The following is a 21,500-nucleotide window of genomic DNA, read 5'->3' as shown; positions in this document are numbered from 1 at the left end:
AAGGAAAGTTTAAGTGATCTTGGAGAATCTACTGGTCCCATGAGGCAGAAAATACTGAAGGTGACTAGTTGGATACATAGGTGGTATGAGGCAGAAGGTGTTGGTTTTGTTGAAACTTTCAGTGGTGGAGGGGCTGTATGAACGGGATGGCCTACATCTCACTGATAAGGATAGCACCCTCTTGGATGCAGATTAGCTGGACCAGGTAGAAATTTATTAAATTACCAGTGCAAATGGAGGCAGCTAAGGAAACAAATGCAAAACATAAAATACTAGCCTGCTCACAAACTATTTAAAGGAATCCTGCCTGATTCCTATATGATACGTTATTTGTCCACTCTGTAGCTCTTTTCCATGTAACTTGAATGTAGCATTAATATTTAGAAAAATTCAAATAGTGATTATTAGAGGTCATCAAAATGATTTGCAAAAGCAGTAAAGTTTCTTAAAGCAAAGGCGGTGTAATTTATAAGTACAAAGGTGTTGGGACATCATAAAACTCTAAGAACCATTTTGTATGTTTCCACAATCTTGGTCAAACTGAGGGCTGGCATTTCTATGATGGAATTAAAAAGGAAATGAGGTGGAGATAGAGAGTCCAATATGCCAAAGTCCATAAAAGTGTTCCCAGCCACACTGCTGTTGTATAAGTCTCACAGTAACTCTAAAGACACTGACAGATTCAACTAATGGTAGCACATAGGAATAAGGCAGGATTCCTTTAAGTAGTCTGTGAACACTCTAGTGGGGCTCCCCGATTTTTGTGTTTTAGAACCCATCTAGACCTTGTATGTTTGCTAATAATAAACATGATTATTTGGGAACCAATTATGGCTACGTCTGCATGGCAGACTGTATCCTGACACAACTAGTCCGTGTCTTTGACATGTGCCTGTCATTTTGAAATATTTTTTGAAATAACAGGTCCACTATTTCAGCATCCCTATACTCCTCATTGCAGGAGGAGTAAGGGATGCCTTGAAATAGTGCAGTATTTTGAAATACACTTGAAGTAAGCTACACAATTTGCCTAGGGCAAATTGTGTAGCTTATTTTGAGTTTAGACTGCCATGTGAACATAGCCTCTGTGCCCAAGTAGCAGTTTCATATTATTTTTGTTGTGGAAAGAGCAAAAGATACAACACTAATCATAAGAAACGTTTTTATATTTGTAATCCAATTAAATGAACCTGGAAAAATTTAGCTGTTTTTCTACTTCTTAATTCCTCTCACATCAAACCAAAGTTCTTACAGATTTATTTATTTGCAACTATCTTTCGCCTAAATATCACAGTTGGATTTACATCACATTGATTAAATATTGCTTTTTGTTGATTTTTATCTGCCCATTGTATGTTCACCAAGGAAACCCAAAATAATAAATTGGGGGTAATATATTTCTCAGATCAAAAATAAAGGGCCACTTCTGGGAGTGGCATTCCTTTATCTCTTCACAATGAAATAACAATTGCAGACACTTGTCGCTTGGGCTGTCAAGTACAATCAGTCAAAACGAGTCAAGTATAACCAGTTCCTTATTCACACTCCAGTTAGGACACGGGAGACAAACATCTTTAGTCATGGGCGAAGTTTGTATCTGGATCTGAACTTCACCATCTTTGGCATGTCCCTTGCCCCTGCTCCTTCATAGCAGCTTGATGGTCCCAGGGATGTGTCATTTTGGGGTGATCTGAAATGTTTGTCATATGCAGCCTGTAGCAATTACTAATTTAAATTTTTAATCACATTCCATCACATTAATTGGATAACATTTCAAAAACTTTATAGTGATGTTGCAAAAATAATGTTGGCCTTTAAATCAGAGGCTGGCACCACAAAGAAAGAATCAGGAATAAGGAACAACCCTCCCAGGCCCTTGCAAAAGTCTTCCAGGACTGGCAACTGAGGGGAGGAGGGAAAGGAGGGGGTGGAGTTTTTAGAGCTGTCTCAATCCAGCCAGCTGATTGGCTGAGAACCAGATACCAGAGGCTGGAATTCCAGTAGGCTGGGTTTCTGCCCATGTCAGCCCGTCCTCGGCCTGTGCTTGTACAGTTCCTATACTAACATACAGTGCTAAGCTCTCAGCTCACTGCACAAAGACAGTCTTGGACACAATGGTGCAGCAAGTGCTGCACAGAGCTCTGGTCTCCATCAAGTGGCTCTCAGAAGCTGTCAAGGCCAACCAGATTGGGCCCAGCCTGCGGGTGCTAGACGCCTCCTGGTATCCTCCTGGGGAGAGGAATGCCCTGCAGGAGTTCCGAGACAGGCATGTACCGGGCGCCTCCTTTTTCGATATCGAGGAGTGCAAAGACAAGTCGTCGCCCTACGAGCTCATGCTGCCAAGCGAGGCGCGTTTCGCCGATTATGTTGGGCACCTGGGCATCAGCAATAACACACACGTGGTGGTGTATGATGGGGATGACTTGGGGAGCTTCTATGCTCCCCGAGCCTGGTGGATGTTCCGGGTCTTTGGGCACAGAACGGTCTCCGTGCTGAATGGCGGGTTCAAGAACTGGGTGAAGGAGGGTCACCCTGTGACCTCAGAGATCAGCCGGCCACAGCCAGCAGTGTTTAAGGCCACCCTGGACAGGTCCCTGCTGAAGACCTATGCAGACGTGATAGAGAACATGGAATCCAAGCGGTTCCAGGTGGTGGATTCCAGGTCTCAGGGAAGGTACCGGGGGACAGAACCAGAACCAGGGAATGAAGGTAGGAGCAGCATGTGGGGTCTCTTTCAACTACAGGTGAAGGTTTGCTCAGGTGCTACCTCTCCTCTCTGCTAACAAACACACCTTGCAGTAATGCATCAGCTCCCACTGATATACACCTCTCCTCACTCACATGCAAACTAACAGGGCCCAAATTTCCGCAGACAAATCTGAATCCACTCAGAGTTCAGAAATGCCCAGATCTCTGGACCTGTTAACAATTTTTGAGAGGCATCTCTGACTGTTCGATCCAGTCTCACGCTTCCCTGGAGTCTGGAAGTGCTTAGGTCCTGTGTCCTATTCCCCCTTGCAGAGTTAATTTTAGTGCCTCTGTGGGAGAATAGGGCCTCTTTATCTCATGTTAACAGACGTGCACGATTGCTTTTCATACTTCTACATTGCCTTTCTTCCTCGTACATACCAGCAAACACCCACGCTGCTATAAACACCGCTCCTTTTTCTGGGTAACTTGAGAGATGGGTTTGCCTTTGAAGAATAAAACCACCTCCCCAGTCGCACAGAGAAAACTTGCTTGACTGGGTGATTCCCTTTGGATCCTGAGACCCAACCATTTTGAAAAGAGAGAGTTCCCAAACTGTCCCAGACTCTCATGTGCTCCGCCCCCTGCCCTTTCCCTGACAAGGAGCAAGTTTCATATAACTAACTTCGTCTGTCTGAAAAGCAGGCTAAGCTGCAGCCATTGCAGGGGGTAGGGCAGAGGGTGGAGGGAGAGTTTATACCAGAGGTGGGAACCTTTTTGGGGTGGGGGGGCCACTGTCCCACAGAAAGATCACATGTGAGGAGCAAAACCACAAACAAACAAACACTCTCACTGACGTGGTCCCCGACTGAGAAACAAAAAACACACTCCCCCATTCCCCTCGCACACCAGCCCTCAGAGCATGGGGCGTGGACGGGGCAGGGCTCGTAGATTTTGTGGCCCTCCCTAGGCTCTGGGGTGGGGCCAGAACTAGGAAGTTCACTGCGAGGGGGGTGCGGGAGCTGGGTGCGGGAGTGGGTGGGGGTGGGGGTCTGAGTGGGAAGGGGGTTCAGGAGCGAGGTGGGGAGCTGGACTGGAGGAAGGGTGCAGGAGCAGGGCGGAGTGGAGGGTCTGAGCAGAAGGGGGTGCAGGAGCAGGCTGCGGGTGGGGGTCTGGGTGGGAAGGGTGCAGGAGCAGGGTGAAGGTCTGGACAGGAGGGAGGATGGAGGGTCTGAGCAGGAGGGGTGCAGGAGCAGGCTGGAGGTGAGGGTCTGGGTGGGAGGGAGGTGGAGGCGCTGTCTGGGGGGTCCAGGGTCTGGACGATGCAGGGGGGTGCTTATGTGGCACAGCTTTCCAGCCACTCCCAGGCTCAGAACTTTGCTACTCTGATTGGCTGCTATTTTGTCCAATCAGAGGGGCAGGGGAAAAGCTGCCCGGAAAGTGCTGTGCTGCTGTTTCCTCAGACTGGTGCAGACGCTTCTTCCCGGAACCCGACAAAGCCTGGGGGCCTGATTCAGCCTCAGCTTGCCTGACTCCCTCCAGTGAGGCTTGAGGCTCCACACCCTACACCCTGTTGCAGGCTGGATGCTGGGGAGGGGAGCCCTGAGCCTCAGGGGCTGGATCCAGGCAAGCTGCAGGCTGGAGGTGCACCATAGGCAGGGTTCCCCACCCCTGCTTTGTACAGAAGCATTCTTCAAATGTGATGTTGCGCAATTTGAAGTTAAACTCCCTTATTGCCAAATCTAAGAGATAAAATGGGGAAAAAACCCAAAAATTATAGGAATAATGTAAAAACCACTAGATCCTTTTAAATCCCAGGGTATTTAGTTCCATCTTCTGATTTTAAACACCTCACAGAAAACCTGTCCTTATCCCACATTGTGTGTGTGCACCCAGATTGGTGTCATTCTGATTTTTAGAGAGCTGTATGTGCACAGTTAGAAAGTCTGAGAAGAGCCCAAGCCCTTGCACATCTAGACTTTGCCGTCTGTAGCCCCAGGACTTCAGGGTTTGCTGCATCAGCTATGAAAGTGAAAAATCTGTGTGAGCACCCGTACCCCTTTCATTACAAATTAAGCATTGGGCCTGTCCCCAAAAGATTACATCCTAAGGTCCCAATCCTCCAGTTGGATCCATGCAGGCAGACCTCTGAACTCCTCCAGAGCGCTGTTGACTGGTGGGGCTGTACCTGGTTCAGGGTCCGCGTTTGTGGATCCAGTTGTAGGACTGGGATTTAAATGAAACAATGCAGCGTGGGATGAGGATGGCAGAGGAGGCATGGCATGATGAAGGTTACAGCAGTGAAAAAGCATGATCTATGCTTGTGGTCAGTTCCCTTTTTAAGTGTATTAACAGCTGGGATTGCATTTTAGTTCTTGAAATTCAATCTGAGATGCACACAAAATGCTCCATGCTGATGACAGATGGATTCCACGTTCCCTCTCCCTGATTCCTGGAATGGATATTGCGGGGTTGTCATCAGCCGGCAAATGCTTCAAGAACTCGAACATTTCAGTGTCTATCAACACAAAAAAGCAGTCCAGTAGCACTTTAAAGACTAACACAATGATTTATGAGGTGATGAGCTTTCGTCCATGAATGCTCATCACCTAATAAATCATTTTGTTAGTCTTTAAAGTGCTACTGGACTGCTTTTTTGAGTTGATAGGATATAGACTAACACGGCTATCTCTCTGTCACTATTTCAGTGTCTGTTCATTCCTACTTTAGAATTAGTTCTGTGGGACCATGGGTGCCCCTTTTGTGTTTGCTATCGACAGGTATTCCAGGTGCACATCCCCACCCACATCACTTTGTACTTAAAAGCTATTTTCAAATCAGTTACCACCCCAAGTGCAAACTGCACGTGGTAAAATGCAGAATTTACACTCAGCTGTGCAATCTGAAATCCAGGCAGTGGCTGGCTGATTACATAGGCATTGCCATGGAGAGTATTTACCTCACAATACCAAAGTGTGGCCCTGCCAGCACTCCCTGCCTCAGTTTCCTGTGCCCAGGTGGACTTCCTCAGTTCTCCCCACATCCGTATGTGCTGGAGAGGTGGCAGAGCCCCCTGTTCAAATCACAGAGAGTGTAGCAAAAGATCAGCTGAAATGCCCCACAAACACAAAGGGTCTTCTGCTCTTCAGGAGCTGTTCTTCAGCCCACGCTCTGGACTGTCTTCCCAGCCCTTGTCTGGGCTCCCTGTGCCAGTTTGTATGGCTCTGGCATAACACCCCTCCCAGGCAGGTTCCACTGAAATCCTGTTCTCACAGCCTTTTGGGCTCTGTTGCCTACAGCTTTTCCTGTACTCATATAGGGTACTGAGTTTCCTGAACTATGGAGATCCAGGCTTGGGGCCTTCTGTAGGAGCCTGCCCACTCCCTGTGTTTGCACCAGCAGAGGGAGCTCTCTCAGCCCTTTTATAAGGCCCAGGTGTTCATTGAACTATCACCTCACTTTTTTAGCCCCACCTCCTCTGATTGGGAAGCAGCTAATTAATTATGGCACAGTTATTGCTCATTTCCCCTGGGGGCCGCAGCCCTGCAGTTCCCCCCTCCCCCAAGTGCCCTCACCCCCACTCACCTCTCCCACACTGGGCACCGGAGCCCTGCGCTTACCTGCTGTCCCCCCACCCACCACCCAGCACTTTCAGAGTGTGCAGATTGTCTGATCCATGCTCTGCCCTGCTCCTCCTTACCCGCTCCTGACCTGGATTGCCAGGACAGCTGATTCATGACATTCCAGCTCTGGAAGGAGGGAGGAGGAGTGGGGACAGAGTGCAAATTGGATGATTCACAGCGCCTCTGAAAGTGCGGGTGTCCCAGTGTGTGAGAGCTGTATGGGGGAGGAGGCTGGACGGGGGATCTGCAGGCCGTAGGTGGGGCACCAGTAGGCTGTATATGGCCCACGGGCCACAGCTGCCCACCACTGCTCTAGTCTCTCTGTCATAGTCATCCAATCAGGATCTGAAAAAAGGCATATGACTTAGTGAAGACGTGTGGCTTTGAGGTTGAAAATTGGCCTGGTCCTTAAGAGACTGAGGTTGCTGTACTGGTTCTGCTATTGACTTCCATAGGCAAGTCACTTCACCTCTGTGTGCCTCAGGGCCCCATCTGGAAAATGGGAATAGTTCTCTCCCTTTTCCCACCTAGTGGCTGTTTGCACAGTAAGTTCCTCAGGGGAGGGGGATGCCTTTTTCTGTGTGTTTTGAAACGGCACTTAGCACAATAGGGCTGTAATCTTGGATGGGAGCTCCCGGTCTGCAATAATCAAATGAATAATAAGAATCTATACTATTAAAGAAGGAGAGACGTGCGTCTGTCTGTCCTTCCGTCCATCTGTCCCACCCTGATCGGGTCGCCGGGGCTGGAGCTGCTGGCTCCTGGCCCTTGAGCTCCCAGTGGAGGTCTGTGTCCCTGCCAGCTCCCAGCCACAGTGCTGATGGGGTTCCCCTGGCCCTGGCTGGGTCCCAGGGAATGGGGCTGCCAGGGTTCCCGTGGCCCCAACTGCATCCCCAGGGCTGGAGCTGCCGGCGGAGCTCTGTGCCCCTGCCAGCTCCCGGCCCCAGGGCTGCTGGGATTACCCTGGCCCCATTTGAATCCCCAGGGCTGGGGCTGCTGGGCTTCCTCCAACCCAATCCCCATGGCTGGAGCTGCCTGCAGGGCTCCACACCCCTGCCGGCTTCCAGCCCCAGGGCTGCCAGGGTTCCCCTGGCCCCGGCTGGGTCCCTGGAGCTGGAGTTGCTGGTGGAGCTCCACGCCCAGGCCAGCTCCTGGCTCCAGGGCTGCCAAGCTTCCCCTGGTCCTAACTAAATCCTTGGGACTGGCGCTACCAGCAAGTTCCCAGCTTGCTTACCACCACAAAGGGGCAGGCACTGCTAGTAATTAACGATAATTTTGCAAGCAAAGCCATACTTAAAATATTTGGCACAAGCCATCTGCACAGCAAGAGTCATTGGATGAAGAACTTGTGAATAAATACGCTTGAAGTTCTCTCAGTTTCTTGGCAGACAGCAGAAAAGGAGCGTTAGCTTTCTATCCCCTGTAGTCTCTGAGTCGCCGCTCCCTTGTGCCTCCCATTCTCCAGAATTCCATTGCTCCTTGTCTCCCACCTACTGCTTTCTGCTGACCCTGAAAGACCCAGGCAGAGGAGAGGGATGGAAGTCCATGGACCTTTCTATGCTGTATAGCCGCTTGGTGACTGAGTGGCCGTATTCAGTCAAAAACAAGCAGTCCTGTAGCACTGTAAAGACTAGCAAATTTGTTTATTAGGTAATGAACTTTTGTGGGTCAGAATCTGAAGATGTGGCTTTTACCGACAAAAGTTCGTTACCTAATACATTTGTTAGTCTTCAAAGTGCAACCAGGCTGCTTGTTTTTTGTGAAGCTACAGACTAACATGGCTACTGCTCTGAGAGGTATTCAGACAATATTTGCTTAACTCACTTTGTGTCATTTTTAATAGGTGTGAAGGTATATTGAGACTGTTCTGATGGGTACATTTTTAATAATAAAAAGCATAAATAAAAAGGAATCAAATCTTTGTAAGCGAGAAGAAATGTGGCAACCTGTGGACCGTGGGTCAGGAGATGCTCAAGGACTGAAGCCGCAGTTCTAATCTACAATTTTAAAAAAGCCAGGAGCAAAAATTGTTGTCAGCTCAGCATTTGCCAGGCAATGCTGACACTGTTTACAGGGGAAGTGAGTGGATACTGCTGGGAGCTGGAGCCAGTTTCTGAGGAGCTCAGAGGAGACAAATCAAGGAGCAAATGAGACGAATAATGTCCGTCTGGAGCAGTGGGTTGTCACACAGTCACAGAGCAGCCTTCCAAAGAGATCGAGCATTGTTACAGGTTCTGCCTTCCCGCTCGCTAGCTTTACCTGAGGGACAAAATAACAAATTATGGCCTTTGCAACATCAACTTGTGATGCTGCAGCCAGGAGTGATGCCAGTGCAGCCTCATAATATATGGACAAAACTTTCTAATGCTGCATTATGATGCAATGTCATAGCATTGTGAGGCCTGAAACTAATTGGTAACTCTAATCTGGCTTTGTGGGAGGGGGACAAATCCATGATGGCCAGGACAATCCCACTGAGTCGGGAACTGGTGGTGACCTGTTTTTAAGACCTACTTATCTGATTGTCTCATGGCTTGTTATCTTCCAGACTCTTTAGCAGTTTAAACCTAACCTGACTAATTTCAAGCCAGTGTTTAAAGCCTCCTACCCTTACAGGGCTTGCTCCAAAGCCCATTAAAATCAGTGGAAAGACTCCCATTGATTTCAGTGGGCTTTGGATCAGGTCTAGGATGGAGCTTCCTGTGTACAGCAGTGAGATATTTAAAATCTCATTCACCATTTTTGAATCTTCCCTTGCATTAGCATCCTTACCCTGGGGCCAAATTCTCAGCTAACACAAATTAGGAGAACTTCCTTGACGTAATTTATACCACCAGAAAGTCTGACCCTCGTTTACATAAATGCAGAGTGTATTTAAAATGCTACCAAAATCTAAATTCTACACTAATGGTAGTGGTGATGTTTGGCCCCTGCTTGGCCCTGCTGTAAATGACTAATTAGCGGTGACCCTAAATACTCCAGGCCAGGCAACTCTTTCTCTCTTCTCTAGAAAACCATCTGTAAGTGACACACCCAAATGTTTGGCTCAGACCATTTTTCATGATATTTCTGGCTGCTTAATAATGTTCACATTACCCCCACCCAACATAGCTGGCAGCAGAGATAATTTCATTAACTCTTGGAACCAAATTCACCACAGACATAAGCGCATGCAACTCGAGTGGATTTAACCCATATAGTAAATGGTAGAGGCTATGGGATCTGCCAGACTGATTCTTTTTGATCTATTTTGTTGTGTTGCTCATTACAGCAGGTCTGTAAATATCTGCTCTAGCCTGCTCTTGAATCTCAGCAGTGATAGTACCTCTGGCCATGAAGAATCTTAGGCCCAAATTTGTAAAGGACGTTAGGTGCCTAACTCCCTTTGAAATCAACACACCTAAATATCTTTGAGGACCTGAGCCTTAGTGTCCTAATCAGGGCTTTTGTTTCCATAGCTGCCAACTCATTACTCTGTGCCCCCAGTGCCATCTCAGACTGTGAGGTATTCTCTTGGTGAGATTTCTAGACTATAGTTGTGCCATATTCTGGGGTGTCTCTTTAACATTCTCCTCACACGTTCTTTTCTCTCTCCTTTGGGGTGTTTTAGGGCTTGAACCAGGTCACATCCCTGGCTCGCTGAACATGCCCTTCTTTGAATTCCTCACTGAAGCCGGCTTTGAGAAGAGCCCTGAGGAGATTCAGAAGATGTTCCAGGAGAAGAAGGTGGACCTCTCACAGCCGCTTATTGCCACATGCCGTAAGGGCGTCACAGCCTGCCACATTGCCTTGGCTGCGTACCTCTGTGGCAAGCCAGATGTGGCCATCTATGATGGGTCCTGGTCAGAGTGGTTCCGCCGGGCCCCACCGGAGCACAGAGTGTCTGAGTGGAAGCGCAACAAGGCATAAAGGGGCTGAGGTTGAAATGCAGTTCTTGAGCATCCATTGAGAATGGGGTTAGTTAGCTGTCTTCATTCAAGGGAACTAGGAATGAGGGGAGGGAAGGTAATAATCCTCTCTGTTGTATTTAGTGCAGTTTTGTAAGAACAATTCAGAGGTTTTTGTGCTGTCTTCTTTTTTTAGTTATGCCACTGAATAAAATCTGCCTTCTGATTATGTGTCTCTGTGTGCCTCTAATGCTCCCCATTGAGTGGGGGACCTCATCATGCTGTGATGTCTCAGTGAGTGGTGGAAGGAAGAACAGCCACATTATGGTGGGGGAAAGTTACACTCTTCCTGGAGAGGTTCAGAGAAATCCCAGCTGGACTGGGAGCTACTGAAGTCAAGTTGCCAAGACCTCCAAAGAAATGGGGGCATAGTCTTGCGGTGGAAGCCTGGGGCTAGGCATCAAACAGATTGGACTCTAGTTCTGGCTTTCTCGCTCACTCATTGTGCAACTCTTGCCTAATCTGTAAAAGGGTAGGGTGATCATCTGTCCTGTATTGGGCGGGACGGTACCATATTTGGATTGTCCCATGTTTGGGCTTTCCCACCCCACCTTTTCCGCCAGCAGCTGCGCAGGCACAGCTGCTGGCAGAAGTCAGTTCCCTGAGCCTCAGGGAAGTGGGGGGAGTACCAGCAGCTGCTGCCTCCCTCCCGGCTCCCCTGGGGCTTGACAGAGCCAGGAGGAGCCATCCCTCCCGCCATATCTCCCTGTCCCATATTTGGGATAGGGAAATGTGGTCACCTTGTAAAAGGGTGGTAACGTCACCTCCCTCCTGGAGCCTGTATGAGGCACCATTAACATCAACGGGAGATGCTTGGGTGGAAAATGCAGTAAAAGTGTGATATCCTATTAATTATTATTTTATGATGAGAGCCCCCAAGGAACCCTGCCCATGTGCTGAGAACAGCCAGGCCTGTGTTTTTCCTGAGATGCGAAATGGACTTTTTTCATCCCCAAAGATAACACCAAACTGAGCCTTGTTTATTTTGGTTCCCATAGTAACTACAGCTCATAAATGGGGAGGGCTGCTCCTTAGCAACCGCCCCTGATGCTTACTCTTAGTTCCACCTCTTTGCCTGCACTTCTGGACCTCAGCAGGACCTGCCTGGTTAGAAGAATCTCTTTGTCATCTTAACTGAGACCATGGAACAGGTGAGTGTGACATTTATGAGAAAGGCTTCAGCTCTGAGCCTCATTCTGGAAGCTGAGCCCACCTCCCACCCTGCCACCTGCCTTCAGGCACAAGGAAACTCAGACAGACACACAAACAAAGAAAGGATGAGCCAATCAAAGACACCATTTCAGAGGTACTGCCACCTTGCTTTTCAGGTCTGAGGCAGCACATTGACCACAACATCTTTTTAATGCCCATCCAGGCCACATGTGGCAGGCGTGTGGGGCTATTCTTGGTAGCCTCTGGCAGCTGATCCTGAGCCCCATTTGGCAGGCGATACCAAGCCACTTCTGGCAGGTGTACGGCTCCTCCATAATAATAATAGTGCTTTTCCCAGCCAGAGACCTTGTGAGGATGGCCCAACGATATCTTCAGCGGCCTGAGAAGGTTAGTCTTTGGCTCCCCAGGGACAAGTCCCTTATTTCTCCTTGGTCAGTAGGAGCCAGAATGACAGGAGAGTATGAACCCTGTAAAGATACCTGAGGATCTATGCTAGTCATTTATTTGGTGTCTTCAGAAAAAGGCAGAGAAGAAAAGTTTGGTCATTTTACAGCTTGTTGGCCAGAGTTGTTTCTTTAGAATACATGCATGGACAGTGCTGAACGCAACATCGTCAATATAGGTAGGAGTCACTGGGTGAAATTCTGTGGTTTGTGCTAGATGGGAGGTCAGACGTTATGATCTAATGGTCCCTTCTGGCCTTGGGAACTATCAGTCTGTGACTGGGCCCTTGAGTTCAGCTAGAGCCTCTTGGAACTGTTGTAAGAAAAATACTAAACAGCAATAGTGATATCTAGCCTCAGTCTGTAGCTTCACAAAAAACAAGCGGCCTGGTAGCACCTTAAAGACTAACACATTTATTTATTAGGTAATGAGCTTTTGTGGGTAAGACCCACTTTCTCAGATTGGGAGCAGACAATAAGAATCCAGAGTTTATGTAGCAGGGAGGGAGGGAGGAAGGGATGAAGGAGTGGGGAAGTCACCTGTCATTAACAGGATCAATGGAAGAAGTAAATTAGTTAAGTGGGATGTGCGCCATTCCTGTGAATATCAAAGGTGGGGAAATTGCCCTTGTAATGCAGAAGATAGTTGAGATCTTTATTAAGCCCCAGGTTAAATGTGTCAAACTCACAAATGAATTCCAATTCACATGGCGCCCTCTGTAATCTTGTGATAAAATCCTTTGGTAGAAGAATGGCTGCTTTAGTGAACGGCCAGGGAGGTTAAAGTGTTCCCCTGTAGGTTTAGGTGTCTTCCAATTCCTGGTGTCAGATTTATGTCCATTCATCCTTTGGCTCAGAGACTGTCGAGGTTGGCAGATGTACATGGCAGAGGGACATTGCTGGCACATGATGGCATATATCACATCAATGGATGTGCAGGTGTATGAGCCCCTGATAGTGTGGCTGACATGGTTAAGTCCAGTGATGGTGTCTCTAGTATAGATATGTGGACAGAGCTAACAACAGGGTTTGTTGCATGGGTAGATTCCTGGCTCAGTGGTTTGTGGTCTGGTGTGTGGCTGCTGGTGAGTATTGTCTTGAAGTTGGACAACTGTCTGTAGGAAAGAACAGGCCTGTCACCCAAGGTCTGTGAGAGTGAGAGCTCATGTTCCAACATAGGTTGGAGATTGTCACTGATGCGCTGGAGGGATTTTAGCTGGGGGCACTGAGTAAAAAGCACTAGCTGTTTTTATAAACAAAAGAGGTGGCTAATTTTTTGACAAATAGCATCAGCACTTACCATAGCTTGGTTGGGGGCAGTCAGAGCAAAACATACAATGACCACGGTGCAGTTGAAGAGGGATTCCCCTTCCCATGTGGAGGATTGCTATGCACGCCCCCTGCCACGTTGTCTGGTGGGTCTAGTTAGACCTTAAACTTCTTTGGGGCAGGGACAGTATCTCACCGTGTTTGTGCAGCATCTGGCACGAGAGGGTCCTGATCTTGGGTGAGCTCTCTAATTGCCCCTTTAATATATACATCAGAGATAATAATGTTTGAATGCCCTCTGCCCAGGGCAAATGGTATTCTACAGGAATTGATTACGTAACCTGACAGGCTGCAGCCTCGTGGATCATCCCTGGAGAATACATTAGTGTTTTATGTGTAACAAATTGTATGTTAACCTGGTGCGGCACCTCCTCTATTTGTTTGGGCCATGCCTTACTTCTCACAAACCACCCAGCCCAACCCAAATTCTCCGCTCCTTCTCTACGCCAGCCTAATACAACCTTTGTTCTTTTTCAAGGAGGTGCCTATGACCTCAGCCTCCCTTACACCTGCTGCAGGAAAACATGAGTCTATGCTAGCCAGGGGCCAATCAGGTATGAGACCCAGTGGAACGGCTGCTTTGTTCGCTCACTCCCCCACCCTTTGCTCTCAGACTTCTGATGTAGCTCCCAGATTCCATGAGTGTTTTCCTCCATCCTGAGCACACCATCTGGGTTTCTGTGTGACTGTTTGAATGCCTGGTGATTTCATGTGCCTGTGTATGAGAGGATGAGCACATGCATCGGTGAACTGGTTATCTATGTACACCTCTGGCAGTGAGTTCTCATGGGAAGGGATTGTAGAGCAGAGACTTCACTCACCATGGATGAGGTCTCAGTGCCTCTGGGTGCTGCAGGATGTTAACCTGTTAATCGATGAGCATACCAATGAGCACACGTCTTATGGGTAGGCCTACCAATTAAGTGGCCCTTGCCAGTGTTCTCCAGAACCGGCCAGCCATGCCAGGCCAGAGCGTCCCTGGCCAGGGAGAGACTATCAGGCTCAAGCGGTGGGATCCCCTGGCTATGGCGGGACCCCACAGCTGCAGCTGAAGTGGGGCCAGGTGGTGGGCTGGACAGAAGTCCCTAATTTAAAACAGTTAAATGCTTAAGCTCTAGAGTTTAACTGGTTAACCCTTCTAAGATCCCTCCCTACAGGCATGTCTATGCTGCTTAGCTGTGTGTGTGTCTCTGCAAGCAGGGCCATCCGTAGGCCATGCCCAGAGTGCACAGCTGCGTTTAAAAAACCCTCTTCTATCAAAATGATGGCAAATTTGTGGAGATTTTCCTTGTCTCTTTTTCAGTGGAACTTGAAGATGGCAACAAGGGGCATATCCTGGCTGGTGCAAGAGCCAGCAGCAAGAGACCCTCCTTGAAAAGTTCCAGTAGAACCTCCTGGAAGATCTCCAGGAGTCCTGCAGACAGCAGAACACCCATGAGTTCTCCTCAAGGCGCATCCCAGGCATCCCCCTCCGCACAGCATCTCTGTACCAGAGGTTATAGTAAACAGAATCTCCAGCCCAAAACTCCTTCTGCACAGCGTCAGCTCACTGGAGAACAAGGAGAAGTGGCTCAGAATGGCTCAGGTTCCAAGGAACCAGCAGTAAGGCAACATCAAAGAGGGAGGACAGGAAGTCTCCTACATCTTGCAAAGTCCACCCAGAAGGAGGCAGAAAGTGTCCAAGCCTACTCAGATGGCAAAGAACCAGTAGCAGGGCAACATCGACCACTGGGGCCCAGGCTGCCTGGGTATCTCCGAAAGAACAGCAAGACCAGCCACAAGGAGGCCAGGGAATTCCATAGTGGCTTAAGTGCTAAAGAGTCCTTGGCATCAATAGGGCAAGATGTGAAAGCAGAGGGGAAGCTCTTTCAGGAGAAGAAAACCAGCACTATCCCCGTTAACATCAAACACAAGTTTGGGAGCACCATCATGGATGAGCTTGTCACTGAGGAGCAGGTTGTGGGAGCGGTGGTGTCACTGGTGCAGGAGGAGGGGAGAGGATACTTTCAGGGGATGATTCAGAGGGCTGGATGATTAGATGTGTAGTACCTGGAGGGAAGTGTAGCACCAGGGAGAGGAGTTTGGGCTTTGCAACTGGGGGCAGGTCAAGGTGCTCCAATGGCAAATTCCATACCCATACTTCAACAGTTTCTTGTCTCACTCTCTCTGCCTCCCCATCCCGACTAGCTTGTCATTCTGTTCCCTTCACTCTCCTTGCACTCAGGGTGCAGAAGAAGAGGGAGAAGGTCATTAGAGGCAACAATAGTATTGTAGCTCTAGAGGGCTGGTGGGGGCAGGGTCCCAGCACTCACCCATGGGCCATATTGCTGGCAGTTTACAGGGGGTGAGAAGGGGAGTGCCTGGCTCTGGGGGGCATCCTGTGATGATCCTTTAATTTGCATTGGACACCACTGTTCTCAGGCCTGCACATAGGGCTGGAGGTGCCTCCAGGAAGTCAGGTGCATGTGGGGTTTGGGGGACAAGACTGACTCCATGATGTTTGTGCTTGCCAGGCACGCCGGGCTCTGTGTGAGGCTGGTTTGATTGAGGGGCAGAAACGACTCAGCAACCTGGTCCCAAAAATACAAGCAAATCCCATGGCCACCACCCCCTTTGCTGATTATTTCGAATTGGGTTACAACCTGAGGTCAAACATCTTCCAAGGTGAGGGGCTCTCCAGCCCTACCTCCAGCTGTCCCTATGCTCTCTGTACTGCCCTCGGGCTTCTGCATTGGTCTTCGTGTCTCTTTAACTACACCTCTCTCTCCCCTGTCCCTTTCTCCTCTCACCCTTGTAGTCAGCACACTCCTTTAGCAGGGTACCGTGTTGAGACTTAGGGGAAATGAGAGATGGCTGTGGGTCCCCTTTTAACCTATTCCCCCTTTTCTTTAGCTCCCTCCCTTCCTTCTTTCCAGCCAGTAACAGCTAGAGGTCAGGGTCCAGTGTGACCCCCCTCACACCTCCCCGCCACTCGAGAGCTGGTAGCTTTTGCGATCAAATGTCCCATGTTAAAAAGCTCCAGTTCAAACCACGTGCTGCTTCCTCTTTGGGGCCTTTGTAGATCTGCTGGCCTGAGGCCTCTCAAGTCTCTGTGCCTCCAGAGCCCTCAAAGCTCCCTCTAGCTGGTCAGCTCTGACCAGTGAGCTAATGTTCAAACTGCTTTCATCAGCTTGGCATCCAAATGCCTTTGCTGCGTGTGCTCCTTGCTCCAATGTCTCACAAGCTCCCAGGAGCTGGATTATGATTATTACATGGTGTTCCTGGGGATAGCATGTAGGAACGTCAGTTGAGAATTAGGACCTGTGTATGGCCAGGTAACAATGAAGTCATTCCCCACCGCCACCTCCAAAGGTCAGAGCAGTGGCCAAAAGCAGGCCTGGGTTGCTTGGGAGAATGAGGTAACAATGAAACCCAGAAGAGGTGAGCAAGGCTAGAGTGTCCGAGTGATGTCATAACTCGCTCCTGCTTAGCCAGGGCCGGACAGAGTGATCTGGAGGTGGCCGAGACAGGTCTGAAGGAGGGATTTAAGAGGGTAAGATGGCAGCTTTGTGAGTTACGCCAGGCATGAGGAGCAGGAGGGGAGACTGCACACAGGGGCTTGAGGGAAAAGAAGAACTGAGGACATGACTAGAACCCAGGCCCCACAGTGGGCCTGCGCTCCCTAAGGACAGGCAGTCCTAGCAGACAATGTGCAAGAAAGCACTGAGCAGAGCCCAAGTGGTCCCAGAGCCTTTCCACAAGCCCCAGCAGAGCACAGGGCTGAGTCAAATCTGAACGAACTTGCCCCGTTTCACCTCCACAGACCTTTTCTCTCTCCTTGGTGGCCACGGGTGGGCGCCATCTGTGCCAGCAGCAGAGTGGACAACGTTATTTTTCGTGCAGGTGGTCCATTAGAGAGTAAGAGCCTGATGAAGGATTCCTATACCCCTGATGTCATTCAAAGGGCTGTCAGAGACCCCAAGCATTGGCACGGAAGGAAAACCGATGATCTAGGTAAGGCTTCTGTGTCACAAACAAGCAACAGATGCCCTTCAGAGCTGGGTGCGGTCTAAGAAAGGGACCTGAGGGGCTAGAGATGGGTATCATCACAGGAGAAGAGTCACTGAGCCAGTGCTAAGAACTACCACAAGCATGTGGGAATCATTCCGGCTGGTTCACGTGCACAGGAGGGCTGTGGGGTACGAGGGTGGTATCATTAGGAATGAAGCAGCAATTGAACTGTGGTTTGTTTTCGTCATAGGGCGATGGCATCAGAAAAATGCCCTGAACCTTAACCTGCAAAAAGCTTTGGAGCAGAAATATGGGGAGAAGAACAAAGGTATCAAATCCTAGAAGACAAAGAAATGGAGCACGCTCCAGAAGGGACCCTGCTCTCCCTAGCGCTAGAATAAACCTCCGCGCAGCCTCACTGGGTGTGAGCATCAGTGATGCGAGCAGCAGGGAGAGAGCTGGGCAGTCAGCTGGCAGAAACGCAATGGCAAAGCCTCTTCTCCCAGGAAAAGGGAGGGGGGTGGGTCTGGGGGCAGCCGTGTGTGAGAGGGCTGCCTGGTTGTTCTCAGGGAATCCCTGCAGGGTGCGATGGCGGGTAGGGGACACACTGCGGCGAGCAGAGTGGGGGTGCAGAGAGGGAGCCCAGGACTGAATGAACAAGGAGAGCCACTATCCTGCAGACGGGGGCCAGTGTTTAGGGCTGGATGGGGTTTCCACTGGAGAGAGAGAACGCATGCATGTATGTGCATGTGTGCGGAGGGACGACCTCCCCAGCCCCTGACTGAAGGCCCATGGATGGCATTTTGATGGCTGCTAGCCCCTTTTCCGTCTCTCCCCCGGGATTCTGTACAGTTCTCCTGCACAGCGGGGGTTGGGGAGATATACAAACCAGGCAGAAAGCCACCTGCGTGTGGGCCCTTTCCTGGGGAAAGCTCTCATGCAGGTGCTCATGGGGCCCAGTCACTCTCAGTGCGGTCTCAGGGTGCAACTTTTGTCCCCACTGGGGGCTGACCCTGGCAGGTAGGAGGCCATTTCCTTCCCTCTCATACTTTTGATGCTGTTGCTTTACGGTGGCTAGACTGAACCGCCCTTGGAGAGCTGCTGCTTTGCCAGGGACCTGCAGTCACTGTGGGGAAACCTGCCAACACCGACCTGGGCATGGGCAGCAGCAAACCACCCAACCAAACCCAGCAGCTCCAAAACCCAAACCCATGTCTCAAACCCCATCTTACCGAAAGGGAGCCAGAGGTCTTCAGGGGACCCTATAACCACCCTGGGGTCTGCCGTGCTGCTGGGTCACTGTACAGTGAGGAAGATCATCTGAGGGGCTTGTATGACAAGCTGCTCCTGCCTGTCTAAGCCCCATCTCCCACCATCCCCATAGCAATGTCTGTCTGGGGGCAAGAAGGTGCCAGCATCGCATAGGGCTCAGACGTCCAGGTCCAGCCACAGATAATACATCCAAATGGCAATGAATCCCTGCAGAGAGAAAAGATGAACCAGGGTGAGCAAGGGGGCGTCACAAGGTATCTTCTGGCTGGCGGTGCACTGATGGTCTGCTCAGGGCTGTCCTGTCTGACCCAGCGCCTCAGAGAATCCCGGGGCTTCTAGGGCCTGTCCCTTCCCGCTGGGCCCACACAGTGCAACTACTCGCCCCAAAGAGTTTTCAAGGGGAGAGGGACCTGCTCTTTCCCAGCTGCCCCACCCTTAGGAGCTGGAACCAGGGGAACTGGGGCTCGGGCTGCCACCTCCCCTGGCTGGAAGTGGCTTCCCTCATATCCAGGGTTTACAGTTTAGATCAATGGCTCTCCACACACACACCCCGACCCCCGTACAAATAGTTCCACCGCCTCTGGCTGAGGCCTCCTCCCCAGGTTTGGAATTGCTGATTATTTTGCCCTCAGCCATGAAGTGATTCTGGGCGTGACTGAGCGTGTTTCCCCAGCTCAGTCCAGGCGAGTAGGGGAGAAGAGCTGACTGCAGAGGGATTCCAGGCGGTTGCATGTAGACCAGGTTAAAATATAACTTGTGGTAACTAGAGGACCTTCCCTCCCTCAATAATTAACCATTACAGGTTTGCTATTCCAAAGCACAGCCAGTGGGGGAGAGCTAATTGCTCACTAACAGAGGAGGCCAGAATGCAGGTGGCAAGAGGTCTCCTTTTGGGCTTCCTTCAGCTTCCACATGGAGTGGCACAGGTCTCAGCATGCAGCACCTCATCTCCATCCAGGCAGCAAAGCACCGCTCTGCACGCCTGGGCTGATGCACAGCGGGGCCAACAGCCTTTCATGGTAGGAGGCAGGTCTGTCTCTCTGCCCCCAGAAGAGGAGGACAAGGTTGGAAGGGGCGGGGCTTAGGGCAGTCAGCCCTGGCCCTGTGCCACTCTCCCCGAGAGCTGCACACCGAGCAGCACTGCTGCAGCAGTTCGGAGGGCCCCTGTGAAATGCCAGGCCCTGCCCCCTTTGCCCCCGTCCCCAGTCGGCAGGTCTGCTGATAGAATCACTTTTTCCTAATGTCCAACCTGAACCTCCCCTGCTGCAATTTCAGTCCATGTACAAGGAGGTTCCATGTGCCCATTAAGCACAGCCCGCAAGTCACCCAGCGCATGAGTGGTGGAGCTCGTGGAGCTGCCTCAGCATTCTAACTGTGAAACCCCAGCGCCTGGTGCTGCCCCTCAGTGCCTTTGACTAGCACAGTGGGTACGGCGCCGTGCAACAGGAGCAAGGGCTCCAACAAGCACCTGCCACAGTCAGGAAGGAGTCTGCTGCCAGCCGAGGGCGCTGCCCTGTGCTTTATGCAAACAGAGGCAGTGGCTTTCTGCCAGTTGGAAGCCAGGAGACTTGGATAATAAACTCATTTCTTCTGTGCAGCCAACAGGCAACTGCTCATTGGAGAGCCTGGTGGGGACTCAGCACTGTTTATTTACTCCTATCAATAACAGAAAGGTCCAAATGATAGTTAGCTACACCAGTGGCCAGGCCCATCAATGGGAGGGGCCAAGGGGCAAGTGCCCCTGGCCTGGCAATTTAAAAAGGTCCGGGGCTCCTGGACACCGCTGCCTCTACAGTGGCAGCCAGAGCCCTGACCCCTTTAAATCACCAACTGAGCCCCAGGCGGCAATGAAGGGCTGCCAGGGGAAGATACCCCCAGCCCCTTCCCTTCTGCTCGAAGCCCTGCCCCTTCCAGGAGCACAGAGTGAGTTCCCCCACCTTTCCCAGGAGCCAGGCAAAGCCGTCGCCCCCCAGCCACTGGCCTGCGAAACTGCTAGCTTATGCTACTATTTCCCTGGTCCTCCTTGCTGCCTTTAGTTGGGCCAGGTCTACACTAGACCTTAAAGATGATTGTAGATAGGCAATTCCAGCTACGGCAACTGCTTAGCTAGAATTGACTTATCAGCAATTGACTTACCTGGCCATAATAACGGGGGCGAGAGGGTCGATGGGAGAAACTCTCCTGTCCACCTCCCTTACTCCTTGCCATATTGAGGAGCACAGGGGTCGACTGTCAACCCCGATAGTTTGATTTCACACTTCCTCATTAGGAGCACAAAATCAAACCCCGGAAGATCGACCCTGACCGGGTCGCTCTTCTGCATAGTGAAGACCTACTCTAGGTCTCACACTGAGAGAGCCTTGCCTCAAATTATACTGTAAGCACGTCAGAGCCGAGACTGTCCCCCTGCGCATGTGTGCAGTGCATTGGCCTGCAGAGATGATCTGGAACACAGAAAACAGGGCACACAGTGAGTTGATACACTTCCAGGCATCAGTGTACATGGACTGTTAATACATGGGGTTTTTCTGGTTTCATTCTAATGCTTGCATAGACACATAAAACCGAAGCACAGATCAGCATACGGGGCCTTCTCTGTTCACAGGAGGCCCAGGGCTGGATGAGCAAGTAGTGTGACTAGTCAGGAATGAATTGGGCTCGGAAATCTTTGGATGGCATCTGTCTCCAGCCTGGTCAGCTTGAGGCGGTGCTGTCGGCCGGTGGCTTTCAAGAACAATAAATTCACATGTCGTACAATTTAAAAAAGAAATGAGTGCTTATCAGTGCTTGTATTAGCCGCAGAAAGAATGCTACTGCTCAGTGCAGGCCTGGCAGCATCCAATTAACAGTGTGGGAAAACCAGAAACATAAATCAGAACTGCCCTTCCTCCCCTCCTCAGCCGTGTCATACAGACTCAGTAAGTAGACCGGGTAGGTGACAGACACATCTCAGTCAATCAGGAACAGAGCTGACCCATGGACCGCAAGATGATTTTGCTACCTCGGATCACTGGGTGGCAGCTCTGAGCCAATGT

General features: G+C 50.3%; 2 protein-coding genes across 2 annotated transcripts; both read left to right on the top strand.

Annotated features, from left to right (window-relative positions):
- Positions 1-2,030: 2,030 nt before the first annotated feature.
- TST (thiosulfate sulfurtransferase) lies at positions 2,031-10,419 on the top strand. Its single transcript, XM_074983861.1, has 2 exons — positions 2,031-2,709; positions 9,922-10,419. The coding sequence occupies exons 1-2, from the start codon at positions 2,115-2,117 to the stop codon at positions 10,218-10,220; spliced, it is 894 nt and encodes a 297-aa protein (XP_074839962.1). The 5' UTR covers positions 2,031-2,114; the 3' UTR covers positions 10,221-10,419.
- A 1,219-nt stretch (positions 10,420-11,638) lies between these two features.
- Positions 11,639-17,580, top strand: CIMIP4 (ciliary microtubule inner protein 4). The gene is made up of 6 exons (XM_074983860.1): positions 11,639-11,818; positions 13,682-13,757; positions 14,507-15,159; positions 15,717-15,867; positions 17,086-17,196; positions 17,444-17,580. The coding sequence occupies exons 1-6, from the start codon at positions 11,639-11,641 to the stop codon at positions 17,533-17,535; spliced, it is 1,263 nt and encodes a 420-aa protein (XP_074839961.1). The 3' UTR covers positions 17,536-17,580.
- Positions 17,581-21,500: the final 3,920 nt, after the last annotated feature.

Source organism: Carettochelys insculpta, chromosome 1 (genome assembly GCF_033958435.1).
Source record: "Carettochelys insculpta isolate YL-2023 chromosome 1, ASM3395843v1, whole genome shotgun sequence".
Lineage (NCBI taxonomy): Eukaryota > Metazoa > Chordata > Testudines > Carettochelyidae > Carettochelys > Carettochelys insculpta.
Note: the sequence above shows the minus strand (reverse complement) of the source record. Positions and strands in the feature narration are given on the sequence as shown.

Bases quoted from the DNA above. Each gene is read 5' to 3' on its own strand.
- CIMIP4 (XM_074983860.1), top strand. From the start codon at position 11,639: ATGTGGCAGGCGTGTGGGGCTATTCTTGGTAGCCTCTGGCAGCTGATC. The intron at 11,819-13,681 runs GTTAGTCTTTGG...TTCTTTTTCAAG, and splicing joins ATCTTCAGCGGCCTGAGAAG to GAGGTGCCTATGACCTCAGC. The intron at 13,758-14,506 runs GTATGAGACCCA...TCTCTTTTTCAG, and splicing joins GCTAGCCAGGGGCCAATCAG to TGGAACTTGAAGATGGCAAC.
- TST (XM_074983861.1), top strand. From the start codon at position 2,115: ATGGTGCAGCAAGTGCTGCACAGAGCTCTGGTCTCCATCAAGTGGCTC. The intron at 2,710-9,921 runs GTAGGAGCAGCA...GGGGTGTTTTAG, and splicing joins ACCAGAACCAGGGAATGAAG to GGCTTGAACCAGGTCACATC.